The sequence below is a fragment of the Solanum lycopersicum genome, chromosome 6 (assembly GCF_036512215.1).
Source record: "Solanum lycopersicum chromosome 6, SLM_r2.1".
Classification (NCBI taxonomy): Eukaryota; Viridiplantae; Streptophyta; class Magnoliopsida; order Solanales; family Solanaceae; genus Solanum; species Solanum lycopersicum.
In genome coordinates this window covers 46,046,179-46,071,846 of record NC_090805.1, presented here as the reverse complement: position 1 = coordinate 46,071,846, position 25,668 = coordinate 46,046,179, and the positions used below count along the sequence as shown (strand labels likewise).

Here is a 25,668-nt window from a genome sequence, read left to right as displayed (position 1 = left end):
TTTGTTCGTTGACATTATGTATAATTTTTATATCCCACTATATTTAATTTACCTACGAAAATGGTGTAAACATGACTTCATAGCAGGCAACCTAATATATATATATATATATGTTAACATGAAAATTAAATTACTCCCTCTATCATATTTCATGTGATGTGCATGATTGATTCGAAGTATGATATTGTTTATATAAATTCGAACATATAGTCTTTCTAATAAATTAATTTACATATTTAATAGCTACATAAAAAATATCATCAGGTCATATATATATATAAAAGAAAATTGTGGAAAAAACAGAAGAAGATAAAACTCTTTTTTAACTCTTCAAATAGTGTATTTTATTACAACAAGACTAAAGTGAGACGATATGAACAATAATTACCACAAAAGAATGTAGTGGATAATTGGACTAATCCTAATATCTTTAACTGTTTGTGAAGTCTGATTAACATTTGATGTACTATTTATTTTTCATTTATTCTTTGTAATCTAAAGTACTCTGAATTATTAATATATATATATCCATCGCCGTAAAAGTTTACTCACGGGGTGTTACCACGAAATATTGATTTCTCCCTTTCTCTCTCTAGGTCTCTCATATCTCTCTAGAAAATTCTTGTGTTCTTTATTCATCAAGTGTGTGTATGGATTCGATCCTAACATTAACCTGATGAGTGAGTTCTAAATTCGATCCTAACATTAACCTGATGAGTGAGTTCTAAATTCGATCCTTAAAGGAATAGAGAACCTTTTTTAATAAAATGGTTTTACTACTTAGTATAACATGAATCTGCATTAATTACGCCAATAATAACATATGATTAGTAAAATCTCACTAAATGATCAGAACAATAAATCGAAATTCAGATAATGGAACCAGATGAGAATTATCACGTTATCGTTTGACTGGCAAATAATGTGGCCATGTGACTTAGGAAACTTCAACAATAGCTGTGACAACTTGGAGAAAAAGAAAGAAAATAAAGAGAAAAATATAATTAATTAATTAAAAGCTCAGAAATGAAGAGACACCGACCATTACGGAGTATATCTAAAAAAAAATAAAAGGACTTAAACGTTGAAGTTGAATATTTCTTTTTCTGTAGCCGTTTTTTTAATAATCCATTTTTTTCAAGTAAGACAATATATTATACATAAATCTTACTATATTTATTACTTAAAGTTGTGAACAATTGGTGCATTGACATTTTTGTTTAATTTATTTGCTGTTAATTAAGCCACTGAGTTTGAATCATTTTAAAAGAAGTCCAACACTGGTAGCTCTTCTTTTATAAAAGAAGACTATATTGCTAAAGTTGGAGAAATCTATCTAGCTAGAGAAATTAAAAGGAGATAATTAGGTCTATACATGGAGAACAAGAACAAAGCTGAATATTATAGTCCTGATGATGAAGATCGCGATATCGATAATCAAGAAAATATTATCCATCAGGTATAATTTTTTTTTTTTGGAATCAAACTTATGAAACTTGAATTTTTATTCAAAATTCTTACTAAACGTACACTTAATTAAAAGTTTGAAATTTTTTATATCATAATTCTCAATTCATCTCATAAGCTTGCATTTCAAATCATAATTCACATTTTAATTTAATACACATCATAAACTATATATATATTATTTAGTTCCTCATAAGATTAATTATGTTTTGTGTTTAATTTAGTTTGGAAAGGGAAGAAAAGAGCGTGAGGATGATAAATCAAAGCCATCCTCCCCTCACCACAAGGATTACATGAACATTGACAATATAGAGGTAATTAATTAGTTAATAGGAACAAATTAAACTCATTCTAATTTCAATGAATTAATTATGTAAATATTTTAGAAATTTAATTTATAGGATTCTTATTTTGTCATGTACTCTTTCCTTGAGTTAATTTGATTGTACACATTACAAAATTGATTATTTTTACCCAGAAAAAAAGAAAAATTAATTACAGTTGCTTATAATTAGTACGGGAGTGGTTAGGTTGATCTCGTCACAATTATGAATTTGTCAAAATCTTAGGAGTAAAATATTTACCTAATATATAAATAATGTTCCATGAATTTATATATAGTGAGCTCATAAATTAAAGATAAGTAAATTAATATCACCTTTTCTGTTTTAAAATAAGTGTCGCTTTAATGAAAAGTCTGAATAAAATTAAGACATCACTTATTTTTGAGACGATCGACGAATACAAAAATGCGAAAACCTAATTAATTTCATGATTGGAGGCTCCAAGACGCGATAAAGCAACTTGCTTGAGTAGAAAAAGTCTTCATAACGAGCATAGTTGTCAAATAAATTTCATCTTTTTTCTAAACCGTTGACCGTTGACTTGTTGCATATGTATGTCATACTTAATCATCACATATGACTTTTCATGACATTTAATTTGACAAAACTATATATTCTAGGGCAAAAATTATACAGATTTTTTTTTTTGTATATATGTCTTATTATTTTTCTTTCACATTATTAAGTGTCTAATTTTAATGCTTTCAATAGGGAGGTGCTGTTAATGTTATGGTAAAGAGAGAAAGATCCCCACCAGAACACAACTCAATGGCTTCTTCATCTACTCACAAAGAACAGGTTTGGTTTAATATATAGTTTTACAAGATGAATTTTATAATTGATTTATCATACGATCAGATCCCAAACAGATTCTTATGGTTTAAGTAATTAAACACAAAAAGATTCACCCCTTTCTATGATGGTGCCCTAATATTTCCGCTATTGGTTATCCTATCGTGAATTAATGAGATATCTGTATGACAAGACATGATTTTTTTCACTATCTATGATAGACATATGATAGGAAATCACTTCTCAAAAAATACTCGCAGAATTTTTATTTTTTGGGTATAAAAATACTTTTTATTCTCTCATCGATTTTATCAAAATATCTATGATGATAATCCCTGAACAGTTCTGGAAAATTTCAATGGAGAGTAGTGATTTTTTACTAGTATACCCTTACATATTTGAGGAATAAATATATATTCTTTCATCCCTATCCATTCGTTTCATTATATATATATATATGATAAAAAATTTTAAATTAGTTGAAAAGAAACATATTTTTGTCCTAATTTAGAAACCATTTAACTTAATGTCATTCTTAGCACACAAAATGTAATACATGTCCAAAATTTACATGTTTCAAAAACATTACAAACGTTACCTATTTAATACGGTAAGTTTTAAATGTCTTCACTTTCTTTCTTAAAATTCGTAGGACGATCAGCTAGCATCAGCCAAAGATGAAATGCGAGAAGTAATGGAAGAAAATCAGAGGCTTCGAATGCACTTAGATCGAATGATGAAGGAATATCGAAATCTCCAGAACCAATTTCACGATATCGTTCAAAAAGAAACTGATCAAAAATCAAGCAGTACTACTGTCAACACTAGTACAACACATCATGATCATGAATCTGATCAAGAAGCTGATCAACTTGTGTCCCTCAGCTTAGGAAGAACTACTAGCGATATGAAGAAAGATGATTTATCTAAAATCTTAAAGAAAGATAAAGTTCATGACGATGAAGGAGTTAGTAATAATAATAAAAGCCTTGATTTAGGATTGGATTGCAAGTTCGAAACAACGCCAACTGAATGTTCACCAGTGAATTATAGTCCGGAGAATAGCTTAGATGATATTCAAGCTAATAAGGATGAAAATGAAGAGACGTCGAATAAAAATCTCAAGACGATGAGAAATAATGGAGATGGAGATGATGTTTCGCAACAAAACCCTACTAAAAGAGCTAGGGTTTCTGTTAGAGTCAGATGTGATGCCCCTACGGTAAGGATTTTTCAATTTTTTTGTATACATGCATGCATATTGTGATATTAATTATAATTAAGTAAAGAATGCAATCTAATCTATGTATTTAATTATGTTAATAATGATTTTTCTTTAATTTCAAATTTTTTTTGGTAATATTATTGATCAGATGAATGATGGATGCCAATGGAGAAAATATGGTCAAAAAATAGCAAAAGGAAATCCATGCCCTAGAGCTTACTATCGTTGCACCGTAGCACCAAATTGCCCAGTTAGAAAGCAGGTAATATATAGAGGGATGATTGAAATTCCTTCATTCTTAATTAGATATGTCTCGAGTTTGAATACAATGCATGAATCCGAAGTCAATCAAGCTCTAGAACACCAAATAAAAAGTTATGTTCTATAGTAGCTTATTTAATCCTCATAGATTAATTTAACTTATTTATTAAAAGTGTAAAATCTTATTCCACTTTTTATAGTAATTTAAGTTAATTAGTTTTGTTTTATTCATCATAGTTTATCTCGATACAATTTTTTTATAAAAATAATAGAAGATTTTTAATATTTGTGATCTCAAATACACTTTTATATTTGTGTGATTATAAATTTTTTAAAAGCGTCTTATTAAGAAAATATGCATAAGATGTAATAGTAAAGAAGTAGTATCAAATATAGTGAAAAGGACTAAAAGTATTACTCATTTTTAGGCGATCTGATAAATTAAATTTTATAATGAATCAATTTATTACTAGTACTAGTACTACATTATCATGGTAATGATACAATTGTTGCTTGTTGGTTTTGTAGGTTCAAAGATGTGCCGAAGACATGTCAATATTGATCACCACATATGAAGGAACACACAACCATACCCTTCCTCTTTCAGCCACCGCAATGGCTTCTACCACCTCAGCGGCCGCTAGCATGCTGTTATCCGGTTCATCTAATTCATCAGACCCAAACCCACAAGTAACTGCCACCACCACCACTACCCCTACTACCACTACTTCTGCCAATATCAACGGACTCAACTTCTATCTCTCTGATACCTCAAAACATCATAAATCGCCATATTACTTTCCTAATTCATCCATCTCAGCATCCGCACCTAATTCCCTCCCTACAATTACACTCGATTTGACTTCCACCTCGTCCTCGTCCCCGTCCTCCTTATCTCATCTAAACAGAATGACTCAGAATTTTCCTCCTAGATATAATTACAATAACAATAATTCCACCACAAACCTCAATTTTAGCTCAGTACTTGAATCCAATTCCCTTCCCATTTCTTGGACCAATAATTATCCAAATCAAACCTATAACAAAAATAACCAAAATTTTGGTCCACTTACATTTTCATCAAGATCAAGTCAAGATAACATTTTCCAATCATATTTACAGAAAAATACTACACAATCTTCTTTACCACCAGACACAATTGCAGCTGCAACCAAAGCAATAACATCAGACCCAAATTTTCATTCCGCATTAGCTGCAGCTCTTACATCGATCATTGGAAATTCTCCAATTGAAAACAAATCCGTCCATAATTTAAATGTTACTGAGCCATTTCCAATTTTATCCAGTCTCCCTTCAAGCTCAAATCCGAATAAATGTTCGTCAAGTTTTTTAAATAAACCAACCTCTTCTGCTTCCGCGAATAATAATAATAATAGTAATAGTAATAGTAATAGTACACAGCAGCCTGGGAATAATAGCATGGTGTTTTTCGGGCAATCTTCTTCTTCGTTACCATTTTCGACGTCTAATAAGGGTAAATCTACCTCTCCTGGTGATAGTAAGTTTGATTGATTAATTTTTTTTTTCTTCATGTTTTACCTCTGAAATTGAACTTTGTAGTTAGAAGGATTAATCATCTGTATAGTCTGTAGATATGCTTTAGTGTCATTAACACAATTGACACTTTGGAATTAGCATTTGTAATTTGTTGTTGTTGATTAACTTGACTATGGTTGTAAGATTTTTGTACAAAATGTAGATTATTTATTTAGTAGATGGCTTATTTGCTTCTTTTTTTTTTGGTGTTTAATAAAAAAGAAGATAGAATGGGATATTACAAACAGTCCTGAATATTTAGCAAAAAAAAAATAGAATAAGAATTGATGTAGAAATTTTCGTTTATATTGAATATGTTATGGTTATTATTACGTTGTTCAGTTAATCAATGAAACCTATAGCAGCAAATAGTAATGGTACTATTTAGGTTGGTCAATTAACATTTCATCGGAATATTAATCAAACAAATTGATAAACTTCTGGTATATACTATCTCTAATTTGATACAATATTAAATAATTTTAAAAATGTTTGTGTAAGTGGCTTTCTATGTTGTTTTTTTTTTCGAATCTAATAATTAGCACAATAATTTTAATTTCTAGCAAAGTGGAATAGTAGATAGTGGGTTGTCCATCGATCAACTATGATTCAATTTCTCCGATAAAATATACAAAATTGGACTATAGAATATACATTGACTAACACACATACGAATACGCCATAAATTTCGCTCAAATTATAGATAACTTGCAATTATGTTAGTCTATTTTAGATCTATTCATTTAAATTTATGTAACTTTCAACTTATTTTAACCCGCTCAAATTCAACCGAACTCACTTATTTAATACCGCTATTTTGTCATTGCAAAATCAGTTGTTCCTCAACTAGTTAACATCATATCTTTTTCATGTTGGAATATATTCTATTTCTTGTTTTGTTAGGTTAGAATGTCTTACGCGTCATGAGAACTTTTTTTAATTTTCTTCAATCATATTTACTATTTGTTGTATTGTTGATGTCAATCTTATGATATTTTTTGTTTGTTTGTTGGGTATTAATTGATTGTGTGACCCACTACAAATCTTAAATAAGATTGATATGTGTCCCATTTCACATATAAAGATTTCTAATATTGTCAGTGCTGTAAGCATCAATCTCCACTAATGCCTGAGGGATTTATATTGCAATTTATATATGTATATTAATTGTCCTAAATCTACTTTTTTTTTTAAAGAAAATGTATAATCGACGTTTGAAATTAAGTTAGGATTTTTATAAAAAGCTTAAACGAAGGAAAATAATTTAAAGAGAACACGAAAAAATATGTCCACTCGCTAATTGTATCACATACATAGATTTATGATCGGTGCTATAGTCACAATTTTTATGACGGAAACAAAATGTTGAATATTAACATTGCATTATACAAGTAGTTAGTTAGTTATGAAAGTTAGTTATCACATGTTTTAAATGTGTATTCTAGATGCTTCTATGTAATCTATAAATACTCTACTAATGCATAAGATCAAGTTAAGCTTTTGCATTTTATAAAATCAGCTTCACTGTTTCAGCCTTGGCTCTTCTTTGTTTGTGATTGCCATTGTTATGAAGCTTAAGCTTCTTGATACAAAACATGAAAAAAATAATAATCATATTGATATACGTAAAATAATTTTTATTACTTATTTTTTAGCTAGTTAAAATATATTCTCATATTATCTGATTTTATATATCACATACTCGCATTGGTTTCCTTTATTCAACTTGTCCGCAAATGTATATATTCATATTGTCTCATTTTATACGGTAATGCAATCATTAAGTGATGCATTTCCGAATGAAAAGCTGAAACAAAACAAAACATTAAAGAGAAAAAATTATTCTCATTCGTCACCATTACATACATAATTCGTTTCTAATTGGGGACAGAGTCATAATTTTTATTAAAAAAATAAAAAGATGAAATCGCAACATGTTGATGTGCAAACATTAATACATAATTCTTTACTAGTAGTTAATATATGTTCTCATATCTTCTCATTTTATGCATCACATTTCCTTTATTACTAAGTTGTCTACAAAAATTATCTTTTTTTTTTATAAAAATAACTTTAAATTTCTTATTACTTGTAACGAGACAATTTAAAATAAATTTCAATTTTTTTTCTCTTTATGTTCTTAACTTTGTGCTTAGGATATATACATTTATCTTTTGTTCGTAGTGAATTAAATATATCTTACTAAGGAGACAATTAAATTTAGTATATTTATAATTTCTTATCTAATTATACACTTTCACTTAAAATAATCATGGAGTATAAATTAGCATAAACGATGAATCATTTGTCTTTAATTTGTGTTAGTCTGTAATTATCGTCCTTCAAAATGCATAATTTTTTTTTATTAGACACAAATTTATAATTTAATATTATAATATCATATAAGCTATGTTCTATGTTTATATATAAGTTTAGCTATCATAATTTATTTAAAACTAAAAATTTAAGATGAATCTCTAAATCGCGCAATTAAGGGTCCGTTTGGATGGGCTTAATAAAAGTAGCTTTAAAAAAGTACTTTTAAAAGTACTGAAACTTATTTTTAAAATAAGCAGTTATGGGTTTGAATAAAAGTGCTGAAGTTGTTATTTCAAACGTGAAAAGGGAAAAATGGGAGAAAGAAATGTTAAGGTTATATGGATAATTTGGAGATTGTATAAAAATATTAAGCACAAAAAGATAAAAATGTGGTCAACTTAAAATAACCCCTACCCCAGCTTTTAACTTTTGACTTAAAATAAGTTTTTTTAACTTAAAATAAGCTGTTTTAGTATTGCCAAACAGCTAAATAAGTCAAAAACCAACTTTTAAATCAGTTTGACCAGCTTTTAAGCTGAGAGCCGAACAGGCTCTAAATGTATGGTTGTGATGCAAAGCCAAATACAACGAATGAGATACTAGTACACGTAGGGCCGGCTAAATTGGGACCAACTCAAAGCTCATCACGCAATAATACACTATATATTATTCCTCTCTGCCTTTATCTTTCTCTCTCCTTCGCTTTGCGAACTCCAGGGGCAGCTACGAGAGAACACAAAGCACAGGACCTTAGCTCGGAACCCTACCTCACCGCCTTGTTACCGCCGTATTGGTAAGTCCTTTGATTTTATATCTTCAATTTCCGATGGATCTTTGGAGTTCAAGGAAACTGGACAGGAAACTGATCTTTTGTTAAAAGCGAAAGCGGTTAAATTGGATAATTCTAATTTAGTTTGGAGAGTGTTTAAGAATTTTATGTGATTGTGCTTTTGCGACAATTAGCGAGAAGTTTTTGATCTTCAGTAAATAGTGTTATATTAGGGGAATTGTATGTGCGAGCCCTAATTCATGTGTGCTACAGTTGATTATTGTTATTTATTGTTCTGGAATTTGAGCTTTGTTACTTGATTGAGATGATCATAATTAGATCATGAGTTAAGCCAAATGAGAACTTGATTTATACCTGGATGACTGTGTTAAAGTGATATAAACAACTTTTACATACTTTTAATCCTGAAGTGGTGTTTAGAACTAAAATTTTTGACTTAGGTCATAAGTTTGAACCATGCACCAAGCGAATTAAAGTGCAGTATTTAAGTGGAGGAGGGTAGAGGGCTGGGCTCATCATCCCCAAGTTTCAAAGTGCGTAAGGGTTGGCTCTAGACAGATTTTATGGGTCATTAAATATAATAAAGGGCAAACAGAAAAAGCTCAATAGTAGTTCTCTTTTGTTGGGTTTGTTAACTAGTACTCGAGCATGTATTGTAGCATGTGTATCTCTTGCAAATTAGTATTAATGTTTTAAAATGATATAAAATATTAAAGTATGTATGTGATGGAAATCATAGGAGAAAAATACAAGTGCGGATTGATGAATGATTAGCCTATTGGACTGATATTTATTGTCATCGCAAAGCGCTAACGCCATCGCCGAAATGGTTTCTTTGGGGAGAAAAAGGTTTCCTTTTGTACCTTCTTCTAATATCGTTGGACCATGATAGTGAGTGGATGAAGCAGAAATTACCATTTGCGTTGAATCCATGAATAAAAAAAAGTAAAATTACAAGGATAGCAAGTTAATAAGGAAGAGAAACAAATAAAATTAAGGCGGACTGGCTTGGGAGTCTCTTGTAATTGGCTCCGTTTGTCATTTGAACCCTCCTACTTACTACTTCCCAAATGAACTCCTAAACTCGACAGAACTCTACTTTGTAGACCCTTTTCTCATCCTCTCAGTGTGTGTATAATACAATTGCTTGCATGTCGAATTCCAAGTCATTTTATAATGAGACAGAAAAAGTTACATATTAAAAATTAAATAATATACAACAAAGTAATAATATTTTTTCTGATTGTACCTCCTTTTCCCATCCCCCCCAAAAAAAAAAATAAAATATCCAAACCACCTCCCACTCCTATCCATTTTTTTTTTGATGACAAGGAAAACCCGCAGCCGCTACCCTTTGGGTGCGCACAGGTAAAACCCCTGCTTCTATGCAATAGTTTGCAAACCACATTGGAGAGGATTCCTACTCCTACTCTTTCTCCAATCATTTTTACCCCCAAAAACTTACTCAAAATTCACCAGCCACTATCTTTATCGCAAGATGAACAATGATTAGATTTTTAGGTACGTGTGTTCTTATTTATAGAGCTAATGCAATTTATAGGAAAAACAATGGGTGTTGGAAAGAGATTTTGGGTGTTTTATGTTTGATATGAGTGTTTAGTAGTTGTTGAATGGTAGTTTTTCCTTTTTGTTGGAAATTTAAGTACATAGAAATGGTAAATGGGTCAGCCGGCAAAGATTGATTCTTAGTGTGATACCAATGGTTGCAAATTACACTCGAGGTTTTTAAGAAGAAGAAGAGTAGAAAATTTGGAAATTTCATAGTTTGAAAATGAGAGGAAACCCCTCTATTTAGAGACAACAAATAGTAGTATGAATAGTTGTTAATTGTGCTTTATTAGAAAAGTCAGAATCTTCAGTAACGTCACAATTCTTCAATATGAAAACGTGTCTATTTATAATATAATATAGATAAATATAAATTATAAAATATAGAGAATGCTTTTAAGGTAGTATAGATAGATTAATTTGACCATGTGATTTGCAGGTGGTTACAATGTCGACTCCAGCTAGAAAGAGGCTGATGAGGGATTTCAAGAGGTTGCAGCAGGACCCTCCTGCTGGTATTAGTGGTGCACCTCAAGACAACAACATTATGCTTTGGAATGCCGTGATATTTGGGTGAGTTGTGTAATTAAAATACGCCAAATATGTGTTTAATGTCTGTTTGGGGCAGTTGTTATCATATGGTTTGAATAATCTACTTTCTCCTTTCTCTTCGTTTTGGTGTAACCTGCAGTCCTGATGACACTCCTTGGGATGGTGGTGAGTTATCCTTGCATTTGGTCGTTAGTGCAGTGTGGCAGAAGAATGTTAAAGGCTTAAAGCGTTGTAGTTGGTGCACATCTACTGTTTATGCATTGTTGTCTGTACAATTCAATTATGTTTTAATCATCTCAGTCTCTCTTTTCTGTGATTTGAAATTCTGAATAATCAGTTTGGAGAGTCGCACCCCTCGTCCCCTCCCAGGACATTCCTTGCCTACGAATAAGTAGTGATGAATGTTATGAATCATCTCATAGAGGTGATGCATATTCTAGTTTTGGAAATGCTTGAATCCTTTCTTTGATCTCCCAGTCCAAGCATTTCCAGTCCTGGCTTTCCAAGTCACTTTTGTATTATCATCTCTTGTCAGTTTATTACTCTCTGCCAAAAGTTAAGGTTGTTGGTGTTAGCAAGTGCGTCCTGTGGCTTTTGTTACCTTCGCCATCCTTTTCTTTTGACATAATATGATTTCTTTTTCATATCGCCTTAGTTTTGATATGAATTAATTAGTTCGGTTGTAACTATACTATTTGAGAACATCAGGTACGTTCAAGTTGACTCTTCAATTCTCTGAGGATTACCCCAACAAGCCACCAACAGTGCGGTTTGTTTCTCGCATGTTTCATCCTAATAGTAAGTTGGAGTTCAAGATTTGATTTTTATTTGTCAACAGTGGATAGGAATAGTAAATTTTATGTCTGGAATTGTTCTTCGTTTTTTTCCAGTTTATGCAGATGGAAGTATATGTTTGGATATTCTTCAGAATCAATGGAGTCCAATTTATGATGTTGCGGCAATACTTACATCCATTCAGGTATAGAACTGTAATTGATTTTTAGACATCACATTCTCTAAGTTATCCATGTCTTAATCCTGAGTTTTACTATTAAATCTAATGGTTGAAAGCATCATTAAATGAAAATATGTGTTGCAAAGGAGTAGTTTCTTGTTCCTCATTCTATAGGGTTGGAGATATCATCCTTGTGACAGCTTGACTTATCGTTGTTTTAGTTTTAGGCTACGTAGTTACATTTGCATATTGTATTGTGCGTTTCTGTTTCTTTATGATGATGAAGCAATTGTTAAGGAATCACATCGATTGATGCTAAAAGAATGCCTTGATCTGGGAATTTTCGAGAAGACTGCTGTTTCTCAAGCACTTTTGCCCAGAGCATGGTTTCTATTTCTAGATTTTAGAAAAGGTTGGTCATGGTCCAAAGACTCAATCAGATAAAATATTATCTCATGGTCAAGTACTTTCCCCCCTTCATGTGTTATCAATTGGAGTGTGGACTCTCCATGTATTGATAATTCACATTGCGGAGATAGAATGAGAGGTTTGTTTCATTGACTACAATGGAGTGTACCAGTCTCTCTATTGAGTTGACAAGTGGCATGAGAAGATGGAGGGTCAGAAGTGCTCCATGGAGTATGAGAGTTTGCTGATTTCTCTTAACTTTATACTTGGTGATTATGAATAGACATTTAAAACTAACTGTGACTTTGAAGAGGAACACCAATCGCTACATGGACAAGTTTAGTGACATGACCCAAGTTGTAAATAAAGTATTCATATAAAGCCAAATCATCTAACTGAATTGTGTGTGGGGGAGCCAATTAATTATTGGCCTGAAGCTTCTCTATAAACAGAGACCAACTTCCCTTATACCAGTTAAAAAAAAAAAGAAGACCAACTTCCCTTAGCTATTGTAAGAAGAACCTAAACATATTTTGCTTCTTTTAATACGTAGTTAAAGGCGTGTGACAATTCAGTTGTGTTAATTCTCCCAGTATAGAGAGAGAGTGGTAGTTAGCAGCTGTGCAAGTTACGACTTACTTGTCGATTGCTACAGCTGCTGGATCATGGAAAGAAACGGTACGTTTGTTTAACCTTACCTCAAGATTCTGCTCGTATTTGTGTCAATCACTTTATATTCTGCATGAAGATTTTTACTCAATCCCCTAACTGCTGGTGCTTGACTTAATAAGTTCCTTGCACAACCCACCATCCACCCATACAAGAAGAAGAGAAATAACATAGAATTGTGTATGATGTTGGTGCCTGAATATTCATTTCTTTATTACAATTACATCCAATAATGAGATGATCGATCTTTGTGTAGATTAAGATGTTGACTAGTTTGAAGTTGAACTTGCCGAGTAAAGGGGGTAGTAGACTTATGTCTTAATGTATGCAATTCAAGACATAGATACCCAAGCAGAAGTAGAAATTGTTACTCAATGGATGATATGCTTAAGACGCTAGACGTACTATCCTCATGCTTTGCCGGATTCTTGATGATGGAAGCTTTATGTCGAGCAATTATTACTTAAAACCTTAAGTGATGAGTATGACTTAAGGTTTTCAGCTCCTTAGTTTTAAGCATGTTGACTCTGCTGTACTTAAGCAAGAAAATGGTGCTGTTGCTAGACCCTAATTTGCCCTTAAAGATTTTTAGTTCCTACTTGGAATTTGTTAATTAATTTGGGTTGTACCTTGCTGAGTAAATGCGAAGGAGACAGGATGAGAGTGGCCATGGATTATCTGTAAAGCAAAGTCAGGAGAGTTAAGCTGAGTTACTCTATCCTACTGGGGACATGTACATGCAGAGGATTTGAAGGATTGAATAAAACAAAGGCTTTTTTCGTACTTATGCGCTAATAAAAATTATTTCAAGAAAGAAGACTATTGGTTTGTTGTTTGCGAATGACTGACACTCTTATTATTGCAGTCATTGCTGTGTGATCCAAACCCCAACTCACCTGCAAACTCGGAAGCAGCTCGGATGTTCAGTGAGAATAAAAGGGAGTACAATCGCAGAGTGAGAGAAATTGTTGAGCAGAGCTGGACTGCTGACTGATTCTAGGGACGAAAGATGTCCTTGCAGACCTCAGATGAAGAGCACCATGGCTCAGCTATGTTATATTTACGGATTGAAACCTCCTCTTTGAAATTTTATTTGAATGGAACTCTCATTTTGTTTGATCCTAGTATTCTGGTTAGGTTCTATTGCCTAATTGTCATTTGCTGCATTGCATTGACAAGCTTCTGTAATATATGGATTGCGTTTTGGTTTAGAAATGCAAGGAACTTCCCATACGCATGGGAATTGTTTTTCATGTACTTATTTTGCTATAAAATTTTGAGTAGTTCTAAGCGGATTTGAATGGTGCTACACTGGTGCATCGGGATCTTTAACATTTTTATCCAGCGTGTAAACAAAAGTAAGGCTCTCCTTAGCCGTATTCTTTTGTAGCCATCACTTGTGTATACTTAAGTGTATATATACACAACGACTATAACTGGCTTAAATTTTGAAAAAATAATGTCAACTTCTGTTGTGAACTTTATTGGGCCATTTTGTGTTGTGGAAATCATAGGCGTAATTTGTCATAGTACTACAACAACATATACTAATGAAGTAGACAAGCTAATTTCGATAGATGTGCAGATCGTTCTATTTTGTAGGTGTCAAACAATGATTTTACTGCATGTTCACCTACAGAAACCTTCGCAAAAAAATTTTCAGAGAAAGTTGCAAGAAGAAAAAATGACAACAAAATAATTATTGTCACAGTGGCCTTTTCAGTCTGTATTTCACAATAGTAGAGATGAATCACAATTCACTTGTCCATTAAGTTGATATTTCTTTCTAGCAGATAGAGAAGTAGTAATATACTAATATAGTGTCATATATAGCAGCATAAAAGATATATGCATGTATAGATGCAATAGCACCGCACTGGACTGCTAGAGCGCACTTGAGGATGCTGGGTAGTAGGATTAAGAACCAATCAAATTCAAACAACCGTTGATTTCATGCTATTTGTTACAAAGATGAAAAACACAAAATTTGGAGGAAAAATACTCGAACTAAAGGAATCGAAGATGCCCAGGATGTCACTGAGATCTAAAATCAAAAGCTAATTCAAATGATAAAAATAACACTGTATATACTGCAGGTATAATTACTTCCAAGTAATATTCAACTGCAAGCGCATAGAAGCTGTTGAGTAAAAAAGAACGCACTGTACGTCTTGCATGAATTCCAATACGAACAGGCTAGACACAACTGTATAATGGTTCGGTAATTTTTCTTTTAAAAATTAAGAATAAACAAATGAAACAAACCAAATCCAAAATTGGAATGCACACTCCAGATTCAAATACTTCCACCTTGGCCTCTGATATGATTTCAAAAGCTTCCTGCCAAAAACTTCAGGTGCTAATCACTTCTGTTTGTGGAGCATCCTGTAACTTATAGCAGTCAGTACAACCAAAATGCAATGAAAAGGTAGAAATTCAACTCATCAAAATGAGAAACCATATTTGTGCCCCTTACCAGATTTTCCTTATCTTCTTCCAGGACTTTCTCTGAAATACAGGCATCGACAGGCCCTGTGAAAGAAAAATACAAATAACTAACTTTAAACTCAAAAAGTCAAGTGATTTTTAACCAAGGAAGGTCCACTCTTTAACTACCTTCTCCTTGAGCAGATCTCTTTCCCTGTCTTTTCATCACCTTAGCCTTATTTGGTTCTGGCTTAGCAGGCTTTTGAAGTTTCTCTTTTGTGGTACGACCTCCAGTTTTTGGTGATATAGATTTCGCAGCTGCAGCAATTTTGTTTACAGAATTCCGGGTCCTAGGAGTGCTTCCAATCTTTGAAGGCTGCTGCTTGGTTGGTTCTTTCACTTGTGCAGCTTTAGTAGAGTCTTTGTTCAAGACTTTGGTTTGCAGTCTCTCAGTGTTTGCAACAGAAGAAGAGCTATGAACGTCATTATCAGATGGCACATGAGAACAAGTCTCAGAAACTTGCAACTGCTCAGATATTTGGAGGATGTTATAGCTATCAAACAATTGTTTCACAGGCTCCTCAAGTTCAACAAGGGCATTTCGTTGCACATAAGATTTCAGCTCATCTCTCAGACGCTGAAGAGGCTGAAATGATAGCAAAAAAGAGTCAAATACTTTCAATCATATTGGTTCGATTTACCAGCTACAAGAGCCAAGTTGTTTCTGAAACTGAGATTTTGTAACCCGCATTGCAGTGCAAGGAAGCCGAGCAATGATCTTACTAGAAACCAATAATTTGATTTTAAAAATATAGTCTTTGCTAAACGAAGGAAGTGAGAGAATAATAGAATATTGAAATCTATAGCACTAAGTCACTACAAAATCTTCAGAGTTTTACTGTGGTTTTGAAAGGCAGTCAGGCAGATCTACTAAAGGTGTCCTAGTTACATTTCAATGAGCTCACTATTTCTTCAATGTAGAGTTTAAATTCATGTGGGAGAAGATATAGTATCATACCTCAGAGCCAGCCTCCAAAGCAAGTTTGAACAAGCCCAGGGAAATTGAATGCTTAGCAGCAGATTCAGAAAGCTTAATCTGTGATAGCCAATAAGAAGCTGAGGATATAAGGTCATATTTCTTTCTATTTGAGGACTTTGAAACATTTGATTGTGGTGTATCCGATTTTCCTTGGTTACTAGGAGATCTCTTTGCTCTAGTCTCAGAAATGGGTTTGCCTATTTTTTTTGGTTCCTTGGTTATAATACCAAGTGGTCTAGAAGCAGGGCTGACAATTGACTTGGAGGGAACAGACAGCCGTCTTGGAGGCTTCGCTGATTTTTCCTTCCCAGAGAGGGGAAGGGCAGCAACACTCTTACTGACACTTGATGCAGGTCTTACCCTGAAAGACAAATGAAGCAGAGATTGATGTTATTGCAGAATTAGGAGACACCTAATAAGTCTTAGCAATAGAAATAAAATAAGAAGACTTGGAGGAAGTTGCATCTTTGACAGCCTTTGTCTGAAGTAGCTCTCATTAGTTCACTATGCCTAGAAGTTATTGGTCGTGGCTAAATTATGACTTATTTCTTGTTACAACTTTCAAGTACCAAAGGCCACAAGAAGTTAAACTCTTTATGTTCAAGTCCCTAAAATGAAATGCAGAAACTTCACAAACCAAAAGTAAAAGGCGAGTTAATACATCAGAACCTGCCAAATGAAAGGTAAGCAGCGAGTAGCACGTATCAATATAAACAGAAAACTAAAAGTTTCACCATGGATTGTGATTCAAATTTCGCTCAGAGATGAAGCATCAAGCATCTACTGATTCTGGAAGCCACATACAGGTTAGAAAAATTTCTTCAGCGCCATAAATATGAAAAGCTTCACAAAAGCAGGTGATTAAGCTTGAAACTCTTCACTGAATAATATAATATGTCAAATAGCCAACAAATCCAACAATGATTATTGGATCAATAAGATTTCACCTTATTTCATATGGAAGAAGGTTCTGTCTGCTACTTCATTGAGTTTTTTCTATTTCCAGTCACTACAAGATATCCTAATTGTTGCACCCGAACAAAACAGTAAAATACCAGGAAAAAAAATTCCACTGAATTATATATCTGCATACAACGCAATTTCAATCCAAAATTCATCTTACGTATAATCTAATCAGCACATACATATACCAGATATCTAAATGAAGAAATTGCAGATTTACAGAGATTAGAAACCTCGCAGAAGCAGAAGAGTTGGAGGAATCAGTCAGAGGCAACTTCTCTTCCTTCGATTTAGAGGTCGATCGCAACGGATACCGCAGAAGCTTTGATGATGATGATTGCTTAGCCTTTGCTGCAAATGAAAAATTCATTCAAACACATATACATACACATATATATATAATCAACCATAGATTTTGCCATAAAAAGCACAGAGAAATTAACAGAGCGAATACCAGAAACAGAGGAGGATTGATCTTTAGCGGAATCGTCCATGGTGAATTCTAGGGTTTCAATTGACGAGAGAATTTGGTAAGTGAAGATGGATGATGAGGAAATTGTTGCTTTATATTCAGCGTCTGAGCGGGAAATGTAAGAATTGCTTCAAAATTAAATTAAAAAGTGGGGAATAATGAAAAAAAGAAAAGCTGAGAATATTGGAACGGCTCTTTGGGTTGGGCCCATTTTGTGGGTCCAATAATAGGCTTTCAATTTGGGTTTTCAAATTTTGAACAATTCCTTACCGTTGATGTACATTGCTGACGGGCTGAGTTGGCAAATTCGACGCTCTTTTGGTTAAAATTCACAAAAGTAATACTTCCTTAGCTTTATTTTGATTTTGATTTGATCATCATTTTGAATCTTGCGATTTTAAACTAGATATGTGACATGTATCAATATGTGTCTTATGATCTTAAACATATTAAGTAAAAAATTAAAATGTCGATCGATAGGAAGGAGACATTATCCATGATTATTTGAAGTATACTATCATATTAACTTATCATGATCCTGACATATTGTTAGATGTTTATTCGTGTATTTTTTCTTTCTTCTTGTGTTTGAATTTTGAGCATATTCGTTTGACTTGATTTGCAAATAATGGTGTTTCAACTTGCTAATCCGGGGGTCTGTTTGTGGAACTGAAAACACAACTAGAACTTTAATTTCAAGCAGGAGTTGCCATTTGAATGTGTATTGTACTATTCATTCATTACCAAACTATATTTACATTTTGTTGTTAGATTTTCTTTAGACAGTAAAAATGAAAATTAAATTGGTCATACACAAATATTTTCTTTCAAAACATTAAATGGTCGAAAGAAAATATTGTTTGACATTGAAATGCTCAATGTGAGAAGTAAAAGTAAACCAACATGCCATGACCTGAGTACAGAAGAAGTTCAAAACACACCTTGTACTAGTGATTAGAATTTAGAACAATGATCTATAACATTTTACCAGTACATAATACAAAGATTTGAGTCAAAACGACTGAATTTTGCCGAAGTTGTAAGTACGTATCTAAGCTTACTTGCTCTACGTTGTAATCGTTGATGGTAAGACTTAAAAACAAATTTCTCCCTATGATATCGATCACAGAATTATGAATACCATTATAAATAAACTGATCAAAACTCTTCTACTGTTTTAGACACGATGATTTAACACAATGCACAAGACCATAGAAAGAAAACAAAAAAAAAGTTGGCAGTTACTATGTAAGATTTTAAAAGTACATTTAAAATCTTTCATCTACAACATATGTTCTTGAGAAAAACAGAAATAAATGCTTTAAGAACTGGTCACTGTTCTCAATCTTATGCTCTTGGCTTGGCAGTAACTAAACGGGAAGTTGATATTTGAAGATTAGGTGGAACTGGAGTTTCATCTGAATGGCCTGAAATGCAGAGATTGCCATGATCATCCTGCTCCCAATAAACTTCAACCATAAGTCCTCGAGGATTCTCCGCGGAAATTGTGCCTGGGATCTCCACATATTTTGATCCTACAGGTACCTATATTGCAATTGTAACGCAAATCAATAGAGTTCGTTTTTCATCTTTCATGTTTACTAAATAAGTTAAAACTTCAGATAGTGTAAAAAGAAATTTATACGGTCAGTCAGTGTATATGAGTTAAACCCGTAACATAAATATAATTCCAAAGTGGTGCACCTACTTGAAGTGTAGTTCCTGATGGTAAAATCAATGGCTTGATAGTTCCCTCTGATGCAGCCCCTTCTAGCTCTGCCTTCTTTGCAATACTCAAGAACACTTCTTCAAGCGTTGAGAGACCGATTTGGATATTTAATATGCCAAGCTCCGTTTTTCTGTTGTCTAGCTCTGCAAAGAAATTCTGATACAAATGTGCAAATAATATCAGGACACATAGTATTGAGTGATTGAAATACATGTTACATTTTCTTGAAGCAATCTTGTCGAGGTACTTACTTCGAGTAGCCTCTCTTTCTCATGAGGGATGATGAAAGTCAAGAAGGATTTATCTTCATCTTTTGGTGTGACATCTATACGCTGTAAAACCAAATAATTCAGTCAAGAACACTTGTTTATATATTGAATATAATTTTTAAAAGCTTCATTACTAGAAAGCACCTGTCTGAAGAACTCTTTGACAGCCTCATGATACTTGCTGTCTATTGTATTTTCCATGACATTTACATCATTAGCAACTTTACTGAAGCTAATCTTAGCTATAAATCCAGCACCAAATCGAGACTTCAGCAAGGTTGATGTTCCAATGCAACGAAGTCTACCCCTTGCCATAATTCCAATGCGATCTGATAAAATATCAGCTTCCTCCATAGAATGTGTCGTCAGAATAATAGAACGCCCTTGCTTTGCAGCCTCAATTACACTCCAGATATGCCTCCGAGTTATAGGATCCATACCTGTTGTCTACAATTTGCATGAACTTACCTCAGGATTGAAGAAACAAATTTGAACATTGATTATACTAGATCAAAGCTTCTAAAAATTGCATACTGGTTCATCTAAAAAGAGAACTTTTGGATCTCCAATCAATGCTATTCCTAAACTGAGGCGACGTTTCATTCCACCACTGTAGCTTCCTGCTCTCACTTCGGCGACATCATCGAGCTTCACATCAGCCAACAATTTTTTAGCTTCCTGCCATTCAAGTAGATCGAAGTTTTTAGTGAGAAGTCATATGCAATAGCCAGTTGTTCAATCAAAGAGTCAATGAAAAATTGTGGCAATTTATTTAGGATGCAAACATATATGACTTATGAATATAGGCCAGTGAGGTCACAAATATTTAGATATATTTAATCATTTCGCATTCTTTTACTCCGAGAAGGAGTAGGGATGGTTTCGGATACTTACTGATCTTTTTGATGTTCGGGATAAGCCTTTGATGGTGGCAAAAAGTTCAAGGTGCTCTTGTCCAGATAATGCATCCCAAAGTGTGTCAAACTGAAGTATGGCCACACAAAGTCAATGGAAGAAAAAACCAAGCCAAGAAAGAGTGCAGAACTTGTTAGAAGACTCAAATCGCTACCTGTGAGCAGACTCCAATCAGCTTTCTTATGTTGGAGATACCAACCGAACTTCGAACAGAGTTTCCATAGATTAGTGCTGTCAGAAATCAACATATATAAGTTAAGCAATTCATGCTCAATCAAAAGAGAACATGGTCTTACTTGGAACTTCTAAAAGAAAAGCTATTACCATTTCCCCGAGTGACTGAAATTATACCAGTCAAGCAACTAATTACAGTTGTTTTTCCAGCTCCATTTGGTCCGAGGAGACAGAACAATTGATCCTTCTCAAGATTTAACCACAGTCCCTGAATAAAAAATGCCACTTTCATTGCAACGCATATTCCAAAAATTTTCAATGAATGCTATGATGAAAATTGAGAAATTTGCCAATGTTTTTGCTGTCTTAATATTGTAGCCTGCAGGGAAGCAGACTGCAGATATGCTAGATGAAAACCATGTGGATGATGCCTTCACTTATTTCAAGTGCAGATGCTAAATGATAAAACTCGAAAAAATGATCATTTTATATCACGTCAAGGGTCACTCCATCTTACTAGAAAGAGATGCACAAAAATCAACTATCAGTCAACTAAGTCAACTGTGGAAGTTCAATATCAGATGATTTATTGCTAGGATAAAGAAACACTAGGTTACTCATTCAATTCAGCCAAATACTACTAACAAGCAAAGGAGTGTTGGAATATTCACCTGGACAGCCTTAAAGGGTTTCTTAATCTTGCATCTACAATAGCAACAGAGAAGGCAACAAGAATGGCAACTAAAGTTTATTGTCCGAGAATACATCTTATAAAGGTCTTGTAGTTGAACAGCAACATTTGGATCAACATTGCCTTCCTTCACTTGTTGTTTCACCCTGTTTTCCTCATCAAGAACATCTTCATCATCTTGCGAAAAACTGTCATTTGGAGGCGAAGAACCAGAACCACAACATAGGGTATTTTCTGAATTTTAAAAGAATATGAAGCCTGGTTACCAAAGGATGTCAACAAAAATACTGAGGAAAATAGACTAACAAGTCAAAAATTATGTAGTACCTTTAAACTTTTCTTCACCTCTTCCTGTCCAATATCCAGGTTTCAGAAAATAATAAAAGGGTTTCCGTACACCTGCTGAGTTCGGTAGGATATTGTCAAGGTAGATAGCCAAAACAAGCCACAGGAAGAACGTCGCGATGAGCCATCGATAGAAATGGAGCTAGCAAGACAAAATAGTTCAGGAAATGGTCAAACAACTTGATTATAGAAAGAAGAAAGAGGGTGATAAGTTTTAACATGCATACACAAGAGATAAAACACAGAAACAAATGTTTAGGATCTCTTATCATCTTGGATACATGGTGAATTAGACTTCAAAAAAGATCAAAATTTGAAAGATTATTTTCCTAAAAACTATAAAAGAGAAATTAAAATTAAAACTCTACCGTACCATAGAATAACAGGATGAATCATCACCCGGAGATGGCTTACTCCAGCTGATCCCACCATGTTCCACTCCATATAATAAAGTAACCAGACCTCCTGAAAAGGGATTGGGCGGAAAGAAGGACCAAAGTATTCTTCTATATCTGGTTTTATGATCTGTGCTACCATAGAGCATCCCTGCAAATGCCTGCAAGAGAATAAAAAATGTGTTATAAGATCCATTTATAAGTTTTGGCAGTTTAGATCTGAGAATTGACTTGCCTGAGTCCCACAACCAATTACAAATATGGCAAAGCTAGCGGAGGTAGTTGAAGCGGACTTACGGATGAAGTTTGATATTAAGAAGGCAAAACCAACCTAGCACATCAAGATGCAAAAGGGTCTCAGTCCTGTTATACTGCAATGATGGCTAAACTAGTCTTATATGGTATCGCTTTAATCAGAAGGAACTCACCATGTTCAATTGGAAAAGAAAGAACAGAAGTAGAACAATCAAAAAGCTGTTTTTCAAGAAAAGGTGAAGCTGAAACATCATTCCAAAAAGAACTATGAGGAGTGATGAAAGGAATGTCATAATTCCCTCCCATAGAAGCCACGAACACCAATAAGCAGAATCAAAAAGTCCCATCACAGTCATTGCCTGTGTATCAAATTGAAAATCAGGAATAGGTTGAATATAAAAATCCAAGTCTCTCAAAAATATGGGTTATTACCTGGCGAAGTTTGAGCTCCTTCTCGAGAACCATTGTGCTAATCTGGAATACGAAGCCGAACATAGATACTGCATAGAAGAATATTTGACTGAAAATATTACCAAATGAAGAATCTTGAAATGAGTCTCCAGCTTCAGGATCTTCTATTGCAGGACGCGCAAATTCCTTGAGACCAACATTCCAGCTGAACTTTGAATCTGTGAAGGCAGGATGCAATGTTTTATTTTGATAAAAATGTCTCCGGAATTTATTAATAATCATTGTAAAGGAAAACTGCTATCTTATAGTACCTCCAAGCAATGACCTCGCAATTTCTCTTGATGCAGCTAGTTGAAGGGGAAGTTGGAATTTGAATGTTGGATCTTCAGATGCCCTTGGAACTTTAATGTACGTAGAAGAATTTGTTACTACACCATAACTTATAACTGTGGCATTTCGTTCCACAAAATGCAAAGCTCCCGGGGTACGCATTGGATCACTGAGAAGCCAATTGTTCAAATCATCTTTTGTGCCAAATGACTTGACCTGAAAAATAAAAACATTAGTGGCAGCCACATACCTAATGAACACTTTGAAGATCAAAGAGCTACCAATTTGTATCTCATTCTTAAATAGATAAAGCAGAAGAACAGTGATTTGGCTTTATTCATTCCAAGACCTGCCCCTTCCGGCATACCTAAGCCAACCAACTGGACCGTGGGACAATAACATATGGAGACTAAAATCCGACCAACTGAGAATTAGGACAACCCTGGCTTTGATACTTCTATAAAAAAAAATGAACCTTGACCCTACTAACATAGTCCCAAAGAACTAGCCCGTAAAGTGAGGATTGTCCAAGATCATATACCGAGTCTCAATTCCCATTTCACAATGATGTGAGGCAAACTCAAACACACTTCATGTATAGTGTAAATTAAATTATTTACCGTTTATATCAAATTTGAGTGTAATTTATTAATGGATAAAATGATCATCAGCATAAAAGCAAGGAATTACATCCATATTCAAGCCACAACTAACTCTATTTCTGACTACAAATCATTAAAGGTCTTTAAGAGAGGCGAGTGTTCTCAAAGAGAAAATCATGTATTTTAAACTCGAGATGTTAGAAGGTGCAAAATCAACAGGCGCAGGAGCTGCTGTAAACGGAAAAAACATCGACACAGAGAGTAAATTAAAAATTATACCTTGGTAGAAGGAATAGGTCGACCTGGATTATTAGCTAAAATTCCAGAAACAATGGATTCAATTCTTTTGTTGCCACTTCCACTCCACACAAAGTCATAACACGGATGTTTAATAAAGAACTTGTGTTCACACGGCGGTATCGGAGGATTCGTAAGAGGCTGAGGATCATTGACTGCACGGATGGTGGAAGGATGTTTAGAGCGAAAATCCATACCTTTTTGGATTCCAAATAAAAGACCCAAGAAGAACAACGATGAAAACAACTGAAGAAATGTGGCTCTTTTGCTTCTCATTGATAGCAAAAAATTCTTCTTCAGTAAAGCAATTGTTTGTTGCCAAAACAGAGAAAATCCTCTTTGCTGCAACTCCATTGCCATAAATCACTCTGTTTTTTCAAGCTTTTTCAAAGGAATTATCAGTTTTTTTTAGGGTTAAAAAATGGAGCAAGTTGATGAAGCTAATAAGGAAGGCAAATGGCGATTGTTTTGTTCATATTGTTTTTTACACGGGGAAGCCAAAGTCCTTTCTTGCATAACCGTTTAAATACTTCCGCCATTTTCACATTGGGAAAGACTATTCTGCCCTTTCAGCCATAATAGTTTGTCCTTCTCCAATGCTAGTAAAATACATTTCTATCCAATTTTTTTGTTTCTTCCATATTTGATTTTGGCACAGCATTAATAAGTAATTAATTTGATAAAAATTTTTCTATATATGTCACCCTTTAATTCATTTTTATTTCTCCATTTGGCGTATCATTAATATAACTAATAAATTTTTTTATATGTGTTACCTATAAATATAATAAGTTTAATATTTTGAAAAATGATTATTATAGTTAAAAATAATGGTAAATTTAGAAATTAAATAATAAATTATCTATTTAATTTTTTAAATTAAATAAGTAAAAGTGACTATATATTTTAGTGTAATGAACAAGTAAAATAGACAAAGTAATTAATATATTAGTACAATTTTTTTTATGAAGATACGTGTAAAATACGAAAAAGTAAATTCACAAAAGAAGTCAAGAAAAATTAATATATTAGTACAAATTTTAAATTTGATAGATTGTATAATTTTTAACGAGAGGATAAAATTTAGCTAAAACAAGCTATTTATTCGGACAAAAAGTAAATTGTAATTGATGGTGAACATTTGTTAGGGAAAAATCTTTTTGGCCAGAAAATTTGATCATTCTTTCTATATAATTTAATTTTATAAATATTTTTACCCTTTTAGCTTTAATATCTTTTACTAAAAAATAAAAAAATAGTTTATTTTAAAATTAAAAAATATTATAATTTTTTAAATTTTCTAATCAAATTCTAACTAAATTTTCTGACTATTTAACACTTGTCCATTCGTTAGTTTCCACGAAATAATGTTTTACTTGTGACATTGACGTTGTGACCCAATGTGTCAAAAATTAAATTTCCATTAGTGATTGACTCTACCACCTA

The 25,668-nt window shown here is 33.3% G+C and overlaps 4 protein-coding genes across 6 annotated transcripts; 2 read left to right on the top strand and 2 right to left on the bottom strand.

The window, feature by feature from the left end:
- Nucleotides 1–1,089: 1,089 nt before the first annotated feature.
- On the top strand, nt 1,090–5,826 carry WRKY72B (WRKY transcription factor 72b). Of its 2 annotated transcripts, NM_001247844.3 has the most exons (6): nt 1,322–1,459; nt 1,692–1,781; nt 2,523–2,609; nt 3,256–3,825; nt 3,977–4,090; nt 4,618–5,766. In NM_001247844.3, the coding sequence occupies exons 1-6, from the start codon at nt 1,376–1,378 to the stop codon at nt 5,620–5,622; spliced, it is 1,950 nt and encodes a 649-aa protein (NP_001234773.2). In that variant the 5' UTR covers nt 1,322–1,375; the 3' UTR covers nt 5,623–5,766. The 2 variants fall into 2 exon arrangements, with proteins under 2 accessions (XP_025887074.1, NP_001234773.2); XM_026031289.2 differs by lacking the exon at nt 1,692–1,781 and having other exon boundaries at nt 1,090–1,459; nt 4,618–5,826.
- A 35-nt stretch (nt 5,827–5,861) lies between these two features.
- Nucleotides 5,862–14,203, top strand: UBC1 (E2 ubiquitin-conjugating enzyme). 2 transcript variants are annotated; one of them, XM_069298674.1, is made up of 7 exons: nt 5,862–5,893; nt 8,578–8,758; nt 10,764–10,897; nt 11,016–11,041; nt 11,585–11,674; nt 11,767–11,855; nt 13,774–14,165. In XM_069298674.1, exons 3-7 carry the CDS (start codon nt 10,773–10,775, stop codon nt 13,900–13,902), a joined length of 459 nt encoding a protein of 152 aa, XP_069154775.1. In that variant the 5' UTR covers nt 5,862–5,893; nt 8,578–8,758; nt 10,764–10,772; the 3' UTR covers nt 13,903–14,165. The 2 variants fall into 2 exon arrangements, with proteins under 2 accessions (XP_069154775.1, NP_001353296.1); NM_001366367.1 differs by lacking the exon at nt 5,862–5,893 and having other exon boundaries at nt 8,652–8,758; nt 13,774–14,203.
- A 617-nt stretch (nt 14,204–14,820) lies between these two features.
- LOC101251297 (uncharacterized) lies at nt 14,821–17,954 on the bottom strand. Its single transcript, XM_004241524.5, has 6 exons — nt 17,792–17,954; nt 17,571–17,688; nt 16,354–16,735; nt 15,525–15,981; nt 15,385–15,440; nt 14,821–15,293 (listed from the first exon to the last, which is right to left on the bottom strand). Exons 1-6 carry the CDS (start codon nt 17,829–17,831, stop codon nt 15,261–15,263), a joined length of 1,086 nt encoding a protein of 361 aa, XP_004241572.1. The 5' UTR covers nt 17,832–17,954; the 3' UTR covers nt 14,821–15,260.
- A 986-nt stretch (nt 17,955–18,940) lies between these two features.
- Nucleotides 18,941–24,721, bottom strand: ABCA7 (ABC transporter A family member 7). The gene is made up of 16 exons (XM_010324260.4): nt 24,205–24,721; nt 23,305–23,539; nt 23,015–23,211; nt 22,756–22,941; nt 22,563–22,658; nt 22,306–22,488; nt 21,915–22,074; nt 21,568–21,821; nt 21,047–21,164; nt 20,877–20,953; nt 20,702–20,791; nt 20,342–20,485; nt 19,952–20,254; nt 19,790–19,870; nt 19,518–19,694; nt 18,941–19,354 (listed from the first exon to the last, which is right to left on the bottom strand). The coding sequence occupies exons 1-16, from the start codon at nt 24,580–24,582 to the stop codon at nt 19,157–19,159; spliced, it is 2,877 nt and encodes a 958-aa protein (XP_010322562.1). The 5' UTR covers nt 24,583–24,721; the 3' UTR covers nt 18,941–19,156.
- Nucleotides 24,722–25,668: the final 947 nt, after the last annotated feature.